The 15,211-nt window shown below is 36.2% G+C and overlaps 1 protein-coding gene across 7 annotated transcripts in view; it reads left to right on the forward strand.

Annotated features, from left to right (window-relative positions):
* Positions 1-15,211, forward strand: part of BIRC6 (baculoviral IAP repeat containing 6) — an 854,588-nt gene that overhangs the window by 522,614 nt on the left and 316,763 nt on the right. For all 7 annotated transcript variants that reach the window (XM_053711846.1, XM_053711848.1, XM_053711852.1 and 4 more), the window contains exons 50-54: positions 6,021-6,221; positions 6,513-6,792; positions 8,344-8,600; positions 9,212-9,320; positions 12,654-12,875. In XM_053711846.1, coding sequence (XP_053567821.1) covers positions 6,021-6,221; positions 6,513-6,792; positions 8,344-8,600; positions 9,212-9,320; positions 12,654-12,875 — 1,069 coding nt within the window. The remainder of the gene's footprint in view (positions 1-6,020; positions 6,222-6,512; positions 6,793-8,343; positions 8,601-9,211; positions 9,321-12,653; positions 12,876-15,211) is intronic.

Genomic DNA, 15,211 nt, shown 5'->3' on the forward strand with positions numbered 1-15,211 from the left:
GTATCATCTGCCTTGCATATGAGACTGCTGGACAGCAGCCTACTGAAAGAATTACGGCTCATTCTACTAGGGCTGTGGCTTCCACATGGACCTTTAAAAACGATGCTTCTGTTGAACAGATTTGCAAGGCTGCGACTTGGTCATATCTTCATACTTTTTCCAAATTTTACTAATTTGATACTTTTGCTTCTTTTGAGGCTGTTTTTGGGAGAAAGGGTCTTCAAGCAGTGGTGCCTTCCGTTTAGGTCTCTGTCTTGTCCCTCCCTTTCATCAGCGTCCTGTAGCTTTGGTATTGTATCCCACAAGTAAGGATGAAATCCGTGGACTCGTCGTATCTTGTAGAAGAAAAGTAAATATATTCTTACCTGATAAATTAATTTCTTCTACATTACGAGTCCACAGCCCTCCCTGTCATTTTTCAGACAGATTATATTTTATTTTTTACTACTTCAGTCACCTTTGCACCTTTAGCTTTTCCTTTCTCTTCGTAAACCTTCGGTCGAATGACTGGAGGTGGAGTGGAAGGGAGGAGCTATATATATATATATATATATATATATATATCTGCTGTGGTGCTCTTTGCCACTTCCTGTTAGCAGGAGGTTAATATCCCACAAGTAAGGATGAAATCCGTAGACTCGTCGTATCGTAGAAGAAATCAATTTATCAGGTAAGCATAATTTTACTTTTTTCTGTTTGTTGTGCGTCATACTTGGCGCCAAATATTTTCATTATTTTAGACCCCATTCCTATATGCCTCTTGTCTTTTTTCTCTATCAGAGGGCTATGCTGTTTGCATTTCCTGAAACTGCCATATAAGGAAATTGATAATTTTGCTTTATATGTTTGTTTCTCTTACATTTTCAAGATGTCTCAATCTGATCCTGTCTCAGAAATCACTGTTGGAACCCTGCTGCCTGATAACAGCTCTACCAAAGCTAAGTGCATTTGTTGTAAACTTGTGGAGGTTATATCTCCTGCTGTGATTTGCAATAGTTGTCATGATCACCTTTTACATGCAAAGAATGTATCCATCAGTAGTAGTTTATTACCTGTTGCTGTTACCTCATCAACTAATGCACAAGATATACCTGTAAATTTAAAAGAGTTTATTTCTGATTCTATTCAGAAGGCTTTGTCTGCCTTCCCGCCTTCTAATAAACGTAAAAGGTCTTTTAAAACTTCTCATAAAATTTATGAAATTTCAAATGACCGGCAACATGCTGAATTATCCTTCTCTGATGGGGGTCTATCTGGTTCAGAAGATCCTGCCTCAGATATTGACACTGACAAATCTTCATATTTATTTAAAATGGAGTATATTCGTTCTTTGTTAAAAGAAGTGTTGATTACATTGGATATGGAGGAAACTAGTCCTCTTGATATTAAAACAAGTAAACGTTTAAATTCTGTTTATAAACCTCCTGTGGAGATTTTTCCAGTTCCTGATGCTATTTCTGATATGATTTCTAAGGAATGGAATAGGCCTGGTACTTATTTTATTCCTTCTTAAATGTTTAAAAAATTGTATCCTTTGCCAGCAGTTACTTTAGAGTTTTTGGAAAATATCCCCAAAGTTGGTGGGGCTATCTCTACTCTTGCTAAACGTACTACTATTCCTTTGGAAGATAGTACTTCTTTTAAAGCTCCTTTAGATAGGAAACTTGAATCTTATCTAAGGAAAGCCTATTTATATTCAGGTCATCTTCTCAGGCCTACAATTTCTTTGGCTGATGTTGCAGCTGCTTCAACATTTTGGTTGGAAACTTTAGCGCAACAAGTATTGGATCATGATTTGTCTAGCATTGTTAACTTGAATCAACATGCTAATCATTTTATTTGTAATGCCATTTTTGATATCATCAAAATTGATGTTAAATCTATGTCTTTAGCTATTTTAGCTAGAAGAGCTTTGTGGCTTAAATCTTGGAATGCTGACATGACTTCTAAGTCCAGATTGCTATCTCTTTCTTTCCAAGGTAATAAGTTATTTGGTTCTCAGTTGGATTCAATAATTTCAAATGTCACTTGGGGGAAGGGAGTTTTTTTTGCCTCAGGATAAAAGACCAAAGGGTAAATCTAAAGCTTCTAACAGTTTTCGTTCCTTTCGACAAAATAAGGAACAGAAACCTAATCCCTCCCCCAAGGAATCTGTTTGCAATTTGAAGCCTTCCTCGAATTGGAATAAAACCAAGCCGTTTAAGAGTTCAAAGCCAGCCCCCAAGTCCGCATGAAGGTGCGGCCCTCATTCCAGCTCAGCTGGTAGTGGGCAGATTAAGATTTTTCAAAGATGTTTGGACCAATTCGGTCCAAAAGCAATGGATTCAGAGTATTGTGTCTCAGGGGTACAGAATAGGATTCAGAGTAAGACCGCCTGTGAGAAGATGTTTTTTCTCTCACGCATCCCTGCAAACCCAGTAAAGGCTCAGGCTTTCCTGAAGTGTGTTTTAGACCTGGAGTTATCAGGGGTAATCATGCCAGTTCCGTTTCAGGAACAGGGTCTGGGGTTTTATTCAAATCTCTTCATTGTCCCAAAGAAAGACAATTCAGTCAAACCAATTCTGGATCTAAAATTTTTAATCGATATGTAAGTGCCAACTTTCAAAATGGTGACTATAAGGACTATTCTGCCTTTTGTTCAGCAAGGGCATTATATGTCCACAATAGACTTACATGATGCATATCTTCATATTCCGATTCATCCAGATCACTATCAGTTCCTGAGATTCTCTTTTCTAGACAAGCATTACCAATTTGTTGCTCTTCCTTTTGGCCTAGCGATATCTCCAAGAATATTTTCAAAAGTTCTTGGTGCCCTACTCTCTGTAATCAGAGTGCGGGGTATTGCAGTGTTTCCTTATTTGGACGATATCTTGGTACTTGCTCAGTCTTTACGTTCTGCAGAATCTCACACAAATGAACTAGTGTTGTTTCTTCAAAATTATGGTTGGAGGATCAATTAACCAAAAAGTTCTTTGATTCTTAAGACAAGGGTAACCTTTTTAGGTTTCCAGATAGATTCAGTGTCCATGACTCTGTCACTAACGGACAAGAGACGTTTGAAATTGGTTGCAGCCTGTCGGAACCTTCAGTCTCAGTCATTCCCTTCAGTAGCAATGTGCATGGAAGTTTTAGGTCTCATGACTGCAGCATCGGACGCAATCCCCTTTGCTCATTTTCATATTAGACCTCTCCAGCTTTGTTTGCTGAACCAATTGTGCAGGGATTATAGAAAGATATCACAATTTAATTTCCTTAAATTCCAATGTTCGACTATCTCTGACCTGGTGGTTAGATCACCATCGTATTGTTCTAGGGGTCTCTTTCGTTCGTCCAACCTGGACTGTGATCCAAACAGATACGAGTCTTTCAGGTTGGGGAGCTGTTTGGGGATCTCTGACAGCACAAGGGGTTTGGAAATCTCAAGAGACGAGATTACCAATCAATATTTTGGAACTCTGTGCGATTCTCAGGGCTCTTAAGTTTTGGCCTCTATTGAAGAGAGAACCGTTCATTTGTTTTCAGACAGACAATATCTTAACTGTGGCATATGTCAATCAGCAGGGTGGGACTCACAGTCCTCAAGCTATGAAAGAAGTATCTTGGATACTTGTTTGGGCGGAATCCAGCTCCTGTCTTCTGAGGTTAATATCACAGGTATAGACAATTGGGAAGCGGATTATCTCAAACGTCAGACTTTACATCCGGGAGAGTGGTCTCTCCATCCAGATGTGTTTTCTCAAATTTTTCAGATGTGGGGTCTTCCAGAAATAGATCAGATGGCATCTCATCTAAACAAGAAACTTCCCAGGTGCCTGTCCAGGTCCAAGGATCCTCAGGTGGAAGCAGTGGTTGCGTTGACACTTCCTTGGTGTTATCAACCTGCTTATATTTTCCCGCCTCTAGTTCTTCTTCCAAGAGTGATCTCCAAAATCATCATGGAACAATCGTTTGTGTTGCTCTTGGCTCAAGCATGGCCTCACAGGTTTTGGTATGCGGATCCTGTTCGGATGTCCAGTTGCCAGCCTTGGCCACTTCCATTAAGACCAGACCTTCTGTCTCAAGGTCTGTTTTTCCATCAGGATCTCAAATCATTAAATTTGAAGGTATGGAAATTGAAAGCCTAGTGCATTTCATCGTGTTCCTCTCATAAATTCTCTTGGCATTCTTTTAGAATTCCTAGAATTTTACAGTTTCTTCAGGATGGTTTGGATAAAGGTTTGTCTGAAAGTTCCTTGAAAGGACAAATCTCTGCTCTTTCTGTTTTATTCCACAGAAAAATTGCTAAACTTCCTGATATTCATTGTTTTGTACAGGCTTTGGTTCGTATCAAGCCTGTCATTAAGTCAATCTCTCCTCCTTGGAGTCTTAATTTGGTTTTGAAGGCTTTACAGGCTCCTCCATTTGAGCCTATGCATTCTTTGGACATTAAACTACTTTCTTGGAAAGTGTTGTTTTGGCCATCTCTTCTGCTAGAAGAGTTTCTGAATTATCTGCTCTCTCTTGTGAATCTCCTTTTCTGATTTTTCATCAGGATAAGGCAGTTTTGCGGACTTCATTTAAATTCTTACCTAAGGTTGTGAATTCTAACAACATTAATAGAGAAATTGTTGTCCCTTCTTTGTGTCCTAATCCTAAGAATTCTTTGGAGAGATCTTTACATTCTTTAGATGTCATGAGAGCTCTGAAATATTATGTTGAAGCTACTAAAGATTTCAGGAAGATTTCTAGTCTATTTGTTATCTTTTCTGGTTCCTGGAAAGGTCAGAAGGCTTTTGCCATTTATTTGGCATCGTGGTTAAAGCTTTTGATTCATCAAGCTTATTTGGAGTCGGGTAAAGCCCCGCCTCAGAATTACTACTAGATCAGTTTCCACTTCTTTGGCTTTTAAGAATGAAGCTTCAGTTGATCAGATTTGCAAAGCAGCAACTTGGTCTTCTTTGCATACATTTACTAAATTCTACCATTTTGATGTATTTGCTTCTTCGGAAGCAGTTTTGGTAGAAAAGTTCTTCAGGCAGCTGTTTCAGTTTGATTCTTCTGCTTATGATTTAAGTTTTCCTTTTATTTATGAGAATAAACTTAAATTTGGGTTGTGGATTCATTTTTTTCAGCAAAATGGCTGTTTTTATTTTATCCCTCCCTCTCTAGTGACTCTTGCGTGGAGTTTCACTTCTTGGGTATTGCTATCCCATACGTCACTAGCTCATGGACTCTTGCCAATTACATGAAAGAAAACATAATTTATGTAAGAACTTACCTGATAAATTCATTTCTTTCATATTGGCAAGAGTTCATGAGTCCCACCCCTTTTTTATGGTGATTATGATTTATTTTTTTGTATAAAGCACAAGTATTTCCAAATTCCTTTGTTGATGCTTTTTACTTCTTTCTTTATCACCCTACTACTTGGCTATTCCTTAAACTGAATTGTGGGTGTGGTGAGGGGTGTATTTAGGCATTTTGAGGTTTGGGAATCTTTGCCCCTCCTGGTAGGATTGTATATCCCATACGTCACTAGCTCATGGACTCTTGCCAATATGAAAGAAATTAATTTATCAGGTAAGTTCTTACATAAATTATGTTTTTTTCTTACCTCACTTTGCTTACGTTAGATTGAGTTAGGTGTGAGGGGTTTTGTGGGGCTCTTGGGGTTTGGGACTGTTTGCCGCCTCCTAGTGGTGGAGAGGAGTAATTATCAAGAGTAATGGATAGTGTACTCTCACCACCATGAAATAAATGAATTTATCAGGTAATCATAAATAGTTTTTATGTTTCTAATAAATTGCGTATTGGAAAAGTATGTTTGACTGAAGAACTCGGAGGTCTCTTCTTAAGATGAAGAAATACCTCTATTTAGTTATGTTATACTGTATCTTGCTTTGTGAATGTGTGTCCACTTTGTGAATGTGTGTCTGCCAAGAATAAAAAACATCTATTTTATAAAGCTATAATTCGGTATCTTATGGTTTCATTATGTTAGTAGAATAGTTCTGTCCCTTTTTTTTTTTTTCTTTTAGGCACGATCACTTCTAGTAGCCCAACTGCTCAGCCTGCTGAGGTTTTACTACAAGCAACTCCACCCCATCGGAGAGCTCGATCTGCTGCTTGGTCATATATCTTCTTACCAGAAGAAGCCTGGTGTGATCTTACCATTCATCTCCCTGCTGCTGTGCTGTTGAAAGAGATACACATTCAACCACACCTTGCATCACTTGCAAGTAAGTGCCTGCCTGTTAAAAAAAGTTACATAAAGAACTTTTTGTAGATTACATTTTACAATATATTTTGGAATATAATTGACATGTTAATAATATTCAGTAACAACTCTGCACTCTAGGCATGATTGTGAAAGCAGAAATTCAAGGATTTCAAAGCACAAACTTCAGTAAATCAATATCACGATTGTTTAAGATTAATTATGTGTGTGTATATAGGGGATATAGTTGTAAGGTTTGAGATTTGTCTGTTTATTTTAATGCTGGTTTTTTTTTTTTGGTTTTTTTTTTTAGCTTGCCCTTCTTCGGTTTCTGTTGAAATCAGTGCAGATGGGGTGAATATGCTGCCTTTATCTACCCCAGTAATTACAAGTGGACTCACCTACATAAAAATTCAACTTGTGAAAGCAGAAGTGGCTTCTGCAGTCTGCCTAAGACTACACCGTCCTCGTGATGCTAGCACTCTTGGTCTTTCCCAGATAAAATTATTAGGCTTGACAGCATTCGGGAACACGTCTTCAGCAACTGTTAATAACCCCTTCCTGCCTTCTGAAGATCAAGTTTCTAAAACAAGGTAATATCTAACCGAAATCTTTATGTTACTGTATGTATAACACATAGACATATTTTATTTATTCACATAATATAGTGCAAGTGTATATCAAAGGGGCATGAGTGTAAAAAACATTTTTGCACTTAACTTCTGTTATTAAATTTGTTTTGTTCTCCTGATATTGTCTTTGTTGAAGAGCATATCTACGTATGTGTTGTGCATTTTTGTACCGCACTGTATGGCAGCAGTTTATACAAACACTGCAGCCATTTAGTGCTTTTGAAAATGTATAACATTGTTAAAGGCATTCTTGCAAAACTGCTGCTGTAAACTGTTCTAAACACTTGCATAATACCTTCTGCTGCTCAATTAAGAATGCAAAGAGAATTAAGCAAGTTTGATCATAGAAATTAATTTGATTTTTTTTTTTTTTCATTTTACACACTATCTGGATCATAAAAAGTAACATTGAGGTTTTATATCCATTTAACTAGAATTCACTTATTCAAACATTTATGACTAAATTGACATTACTAAGTTGTACATTGATGTACAAATAAATTGAGATTATTAAAAAAAAATGGAGAAATAGATTTACTAACTTTCTATAATAAATCTTGCAAATATATGGTCAGCAATCCCAATATAAAACATAGCCTTTATTGTTCACATTAAAAGGAAACAAACTACTTGTTAAAATACATCTGACACATTTAGACATAGCCTTACTATTCACCATCATACGTCTTAAAAGATTTAAGAACCATGCCAGTAATTGATTGGTTTTGTGCATTTCTCATGGTATAATGTGTACACTCATCCATACACTAAAACAGCTTACACATATATTTCAGATGTTACACGATTTATCTTAGTAGGCTGTCTACAATATTACATATAAACCACCGGTATTTATAATTGTGATCAAACGCTGAGCAATATACAGTGTTTAACATTGTATTGCAGATTTGCCAGTATGTATGCATTCATGTGATATGCTTTATCCCAAAGAACCAGAAAAGTTAAGGTTTGGTTTGGTTTACTATATACTATACTATATACATTACAATAGACCTTATCTATTAAAAGTTCACCTTTTTCTATTACCCTGTGGTACAGATTCAGTAAATATTAGTGAAGGTAATACATATTATCACTGCCAAGTAAGTATTGTCTTTCAATTTTTTATATTAAAGCAATAATTGATTGTTAATGAATATATATATATATATATGTGTGTGTGTGTGTATGTATATATATATATATATATATATATATATATATAAAATGTTATCCATATATAGACAGATAAAAGCACGTTTTAGCTGTAATCTATTTCAACATACAACTAGTCCTAAAGAGAGAGCTTGACAAAGGCCCAACTGTGGGTCGAAACATGAGAATAAAACTTTGCAAAAGAGGAAGCCGTTTCTTTATGGCTGAGTGTGTGTGCATTTTCCTTAATTTGGTAATGAAAGCCTGTTTGGCTGCCTTGGGTATTTTTTATATGTTATATTTGGCAGCCCTTGTAATCTAATCTTTAAGTATGTTTGCATTTCTAATGTTTTCTAGCATTGGCTGGCTAAGGTTATTACATCATTGCCTCACTCACATCAGTGAATTGGAAGCAATGATGGCTAGTGCTGCAGCACCGACGGCCAACCTTTTGCAGACATGTGCTGCCTTACTGATGTCTCCATATTGTGGGATGCACTCACCCAACATTGAGGCTGTGCTAGTCAAGATTGGACTGCAGTCTACAAGGATAGGCCTCAGGCTAATTGATATACTGCTTCGCAACTGTGCTGCGTCTGGCAGTGACCCAGCAGGTATTTTATTTTTTTTAAACATTTCTTTGACTTACTATTTCATTACTTCTATTCCCTCTTCTTATTGACTAAAGATTACCTTTTGGTTGGGCTAATTAATTTCTGCAAATGAATTTCTGCTCTACCTCTGAATCTGTGCAATTTGACTGCTTATAGTGAGAAACAGCAGTTTATGAAACCAAGTAATGCAACTTTAGAATGGTAACAATTTAGTACACATAATCTTGTCTTTTATATTGTATTCACTTAAAGGCTCATTCAAGTCACAAACTTTAATGATTAAGAAAGAGCTTGCAGTTTTATGACCCTTTCCAACTTACTTAGATTATCAAAGTTTGCATATTTTTTTATATTCACTTTCTGGGGAACAAGATCCTACTGAGCATGTGCACAAGCTCACATGTTATACATATACTAGTCTGTGATTGGCTGATGTCTCTCACATGATACAGGGGGCCGAAAAATGGAAGAATAAAAACTAGTCAGAAAAAAATCTGCTGCTTATTTGAAATTCAGAGTAGGTTGTTAAATCACTGTCTTTTTATTATGCACTTGTTAATTATGCAATTCTACTGCATTGAGTGGTCCTTTAAAGCTCATCTGTTTTACAGATTTGAATAGTCCACTTCTTTTTGGAAGGTTAAATGGTCTATCGTCAGATTCTACCATTGATATACTGTATCAGCTTGGTACAACTCAAGATCCTGGAACCAAAGACAGGTAGAGTATGGTTCAAACTATCACTAGGTAGAATGTGTAGCCATAAAATGTTTGAATTGATATCCTGTTGCAACTGTATTATCTGTGATTCATTGTGCTTCTGACATTCTGATTACTTAAAACTTAAAAATATAGAAACATCTAAATATAACTGATTTAGATACAGCATGCAATTTAAACACTTTTAAAAATGCACTTCTATTTTAAAATAAACTTTGTTCTCTTGATATTTTTTGTTGGGAAAGGATATGTGCATATGCTACACTACTGGGAGCTAGCTGGTGTTTGGTGGTTAAACACATTTGTCTCTTGTGATTGGCTCACAAGAAATGTTAAGTTGCTGCTTTGGTGCCAATGTTGCCTTTAATCCCTTTGCAGGGGTTAAACACAGTTATATACAAGCAATAGTCCAATAATAAAACAATCTAACATAGTAGAGGATTTTCTTTTTGAACACTTATCAATTGTATCCCTTTAAGGGGAAAAAAGTGCACGTATATAAAAAGCACATTTTTATAAAAAAAATGAAAATGGTAATGTACTTTCATTTTTTATTTTGCCTACTTTTCCAAAAACATGGCTTGACAAACTGTGTGTTGGGCATTGGTCTGAACAAGGCTGAAATGCATTCTGCAGGACCCAGATATGACCCTACAGCATACTACTGAGCGATTTCTTTATCAGTGCAAGTGCTCGTTTTTTATTTTTTCCATATTTAGCCTCAGCAGCTGACCTTAGATAATAGCCATAGATGTAGACTGTTTATACAGTAACATCCCTACATAATGATGAAAATGAGGCCTGTGTTAAATTCCTCTTGTCCTGCAAAGTTACACCTAAATACTATTGTGAAACTATCGCCAAGCTTATATGATTTATACTCACTCACAACTATTTAAATTTAAACAATAGCTACTTACAAATGCCTGGGACAGCAATGGGCACAAAAATGTCACCACAATATGCTAATCTTTTCATTACCAACCTGGAACAGAGATTTCTAGCCACTCAGCCCCATAAACCATGTAAATATTTACGCTACATAGATGAAGATTTTATAATATGGAAGAAAAGAAGAAATCCTTCTAGACTTATATAATTTATCAATAAACCTCAAAATTAATTTCTCAGAACAGTGTGAGCTTCCTGGATTGTGCCATAATTGTCACCAATAACACACTTCAGTCACCTGTGTAAAGAAAACCGACAAACAGGTACACCTACCGCCACAATTCCGGTTTCAGTCACAATCGCATAAAATAAGGTGTCATCTACAGCCATTATATCAGATACCACCGCACTTGCTCTGACACTGAGGACCAAGACAAACACCTGAACACACTGACAGAGGCATTTCAGCAAAAGGGTTACAATGAAAGGATGCTCTAAAAAAAAAACATGAAATCTGCCATAAAAACACAGCTGGAAAGTCTTCTTTAATGCAAAGAAAAGAAAAACAAAATAAGGATCTCTCTGGTAGTTACCTACAACCCAACTCTAGAGGAAATACGTAAAATTATTAAACACCTCTACAGCCAGTACTGTGAGGATCACATACTCAAAGAAATAGTTCCTCAGCTCCCGATAATAGCATTTAAACAACCACCAAACCTGAAAAAAGGATTGGTTCGCAGGAAACTAACCCTAGAACAGGAGCTTACATAGAATGGCACCATACAGTGCAACAAATCCCGCTGCAAATTGTGCCAAGATATATGTGAAAATAACACAGCGAGACACAATAACAAATCATACAACATCCGGGGATCACATTCATGCACATCTGCAAACGTGGTGTACATGAGTGTACAGCATGTGACCAAGGGAGCTACTTTCAGGAAACTGGCCTGAAACTACATCTCAGAATGAATTAGCCCAGACATTCAATCACAAACCATGAAGTAGACAAATACTGTACCCCGGGCATCATTTCACCCAAACAAATCATTTCATCCAAAACCTCAAAAGCAAAGTACTTAAAGGGAATTTTAATGACTACAACGAACAGAAAACATTGGAGATGAAAACACTTTTCAACACTATAAATGAGGGATTTAATGTAGACTCTTTTCTGACACACTACCAAAACTTCATATGAACATACTTAATGTCTAATGTATAATTTTTATTATTATTTTTGTTACATCACCTATACTATACTTTCATTTGAGCTTATATATAGAGATAGATATACATATGCATATAAATATAGATAAATATATAGATATACCACATATTATACAGCAATGTAAAAATTTTATCTCTGCTGTTTAATTCTGTCTTATTGATTAGTATTGTTTTAGATATGAGAAAGGGAGTAAATCTCTCAAAACCTTGTCTTTTAAATATTATGTTTGTGTAATAAAAAGTTATCATTGCCTACTGCAATACATTATATGTATATATAATGTGCTAAAATATATATCTGATGTCATCTTGTGACTCAAATATGGATAATCTATCTGTAAATACAAATGGTTTTGACTTTTAAAATGTTAATACAATTACAAACTGATTAAAGGGCCATAATACCCAAATGTTTAAACACTTGAAATTGATGCAGTATAGCTGTAAAAAGCTGACTAGAAAATATCACCTGAACATCTCTATGTAAAAAAGAAAGATATTTTACCTCAAACGTTCCTCAGTAGCCGCATCCCACTGTAAAGGACTTCTAAGCAACAAATCATTATGTCTGTCCTGGGACAGTGAAAGGAGCGAGCTTACGTGCACTCTTATCTTATTTCCCTATTCAGTGTAAGGAAGTTTACAATGAAATCTCATGAGTTAAGTGGAATCTCATGAGATCACATTAAACAAGTTCATGACCTCAGCACTGCTGATGCTGATTGGCTGCTGTTTCTTCATTTTTTTTTATTTATTTTTTTACCTGCAGCTGGGCAGCAGCTGAAGTATAACTTTTTACACAGAATTTACTCTGCTGAGCTGAGGAAGTTGTGAGGTAAAATATCTTCCTTTTTTACATAAAGATGTGAAGGTGTGATTTTCCTGTCAGCTTTTTACAGTTACACTGCATCAGTTTCAAGTGATTTAGCATATGAGTATTATGTCCCTTTAAAGCTTTAGTAAAACAAAAACCCCAGTAGATAAGACTGCAGTGCAATTCTGATGCATATGTGTCGATGTATTGCAGATTTATGACATTCAAGGGGGATTAACTGGTGTTAACTAATCTGTATCTTAGTTATAAAAAATGCATATGTATCAAATGTCAAGGTACCAAAACTATAGATGTAAATAATTATGTAGAGGTTTTATGTTTGTGCAACAAAAAATAATTTAAATTATTTCTCTTTTTTTTTTTTCTTATAGAATTCAGGCCCTGTTAAAGTGGGTTAGTGATTCTGCAAGAGTTGCCTCACTGAAAAGAAGCGGTTTGGGCAACTACATTTCCCCAAATAGCTCTCCTAGGGAGTTTGGCCTTTTGATGCCATCCCCTTCACATTTGCACTGTGTAGCTGCCATTTTGTGGCACAGCTATGAACTCCCTGTAGAATATGACTTGCCAGGGTTGCTTAGTCGAGATCTGTTTGAGTAAGTATATGAAATAAATATTTAACAGTCACTACTGTATACAAGCTCTTTAACAATTACAGGGATATGAAACCCAAGCTATTTCTTTCATGATTCAGATATAGCCTGCAATTTTAAACAACTTTCTAATTCTATTTTCAAATTTTGTTTTATTTTCTTGGTATCTTTTGTTGAAAAGCAGAGAGGTATGCTTAGGAGCCGACCTATTTCTGCAGCACTATATAGCAGCAGTTTGGCAAGAATGTAATCAATTTGTAAGAGCACTAGATGGCAGTACGATTTCCTGCCATGTAGTGCTACAACACAGAATATCATGTGAAAGAAGCAAATTTGATAATAGATCTAAACTGGAAACTTTTTTAGAATGGAATGCTCTGTCTGAATCAGAAAATAATTTTTTTGTGTTTCATAGCCCTTTAAAGAACACAAATCCCATGATCTCTTGTCACCCATGGAAAAAATATGGTAGCATTGGGTATATAGCCACTTGCCTTCTTTGAGTGGGTAGAAACTACCAGATGTCCTTAGGATTTACATCTTTCATCTTTTCCTACATATACACTCACTTTTCAACATCCATTCTGTTCCAGCCTATACAGTGTGAGATTGTATAAGACTGCAGCTCTGGTAACTTGTGTCCCCTCCTCAGTACAGTGTGATGACTTCTTCAAGATTTAGAGAAAACATTTAAATATTCTTTTGAGGACAATGGTTGCTGGCCCACTTTTTTGTCTTGGTAGGCCAGTCCTGCAAGTGTGTGTACTATCAAATATGAATTAAGCTTTCACTAGTTTCCCCACATTAGTATTCATTTTAGGAAGAAGTTGCTCTTTGTCCTAATATTTTTTTACTATTTCAGGCACTGGAGAGACTTTGTACATTTTTCTAAAAAACAGCTATTTCAAACGTTAAGGTTTTTTCGTTGTCATTGGAGCGCTTTCCAAAAGCGTTTTTATTTTGTTCTTTTGCAAGAGTTTTTAGTAGTTCTAAAGCCAGTCATATTTTATTCTTTATTGCTTTGTTTTCTCCACCCTATTACATTTTGTCAACTGAAAAAGGCAGGTTAGCACTTTCCTTTGGTCTAAAGATGGCCACATATCAGAATGATGATTCTCAGTTAGTGAATATTTATGTTTAGAAATATACTGAGGCTTTTCTTCACAATTTCGGATTTGGAAATTACTCATTTTAATTAGCAAGTTTTTTCTAGTTCTGGGCCAAGACTGGAATATATATTGGCTTCCAAATCTTATTTATTTTGTCTGGTCAGATTTGTAGCTAATAGCATATGAGTTGAAGAACCTAATCACTCAATTTAAAAATAAAGAAGCATTCTACCAAGAGTTATGGCTTTGTCCTTGCTAATTCTCATGCCATCTTGGTATAACACCTTTGCAAGACATTTCGTGGCCCTTCCTAAGTACTTTCACTTAGTGTCACTTGTAAAAGTATTTGCATCCTCACACCCACCATTGTTATGTGGATTGGTTTATGCTGATATTAAGTGTATGAAAGTATTGGAATGTGTCACTACAAGAGGGAAAAAATTATACTTCTCAATTAGCCAGTTACTTTCCAGTTAAATAATATGCTAGTGTGTGTGTGTGTGTAACACTGGTTTATTAAGTATAAATTATGTTTCCTCTTGTAAAGACACATTCTAAGATATATATATATATATATATATATATAGAAGGCTAAGAAAAGGGAAGGTCACTGAGGGATCATATATGCTACAACAGGGCATGAGGCAGTAGATGTCCACGTTGATAATTTAAGAAACTGTTTTCCATCTAATAGGAAAGTCCATGGCTTTATTCATTACTTGTGGGGAAATACAGAAACTGGCCACCAGGAGGAGGCAAAGACACCCCAGTGAAAGGCTTAAATACCTCCCCCACTCCCCTCATCCCCCAGTCATTCTTTGCCTTTCGTCACAGGTAAGGCCTTGATGGAGCAGATTTGTAAGGCAGCTGCCTGGTCCTCCTTACATACTTTTTCAAAGTTTTACAAATTTGTCGTTTTTGCTTCGGCTGAAGCAGCTTTTGGGAGACAGGTTTTGCAGGCTGTGGCTCCCTCAGAATAGGGTCCACCACCTTTTTACCCTCCATTTTCATTTACTGTCCTCTAGAGCTTGGGGTATTTGTTTCCCACAAGTAATGAATGAAGCCGTGGACTCTCCTCGTATTAGATGGAAAACATAAATTATGCTTAACTGATAATTTCATTTCCATCATTACGAGGAGAGTCCACGGCTCCTGCCAGGTTCTCCGTTGGGCGGACCTACATTTATTTTGTTTTTCTTCTAGCACCATTTATACCCTGATATTTCTCCT

The sequence above is a fragment of the Bombina bombina genome, chromosome 4 (genome assembly GCF_027579735.1).
Source record: "Bombina bombina isolate aBomBom1 chromosome 4, aBomBom1.pri, whole genome shotgun sequence".
NCBI classification, from domain to species: domain Eukaryota; kingdom Metazoa; phylum Chordata; class Amphibia; order Anura; family Bombinatoridae; genus Bombina; species Bombina bombina.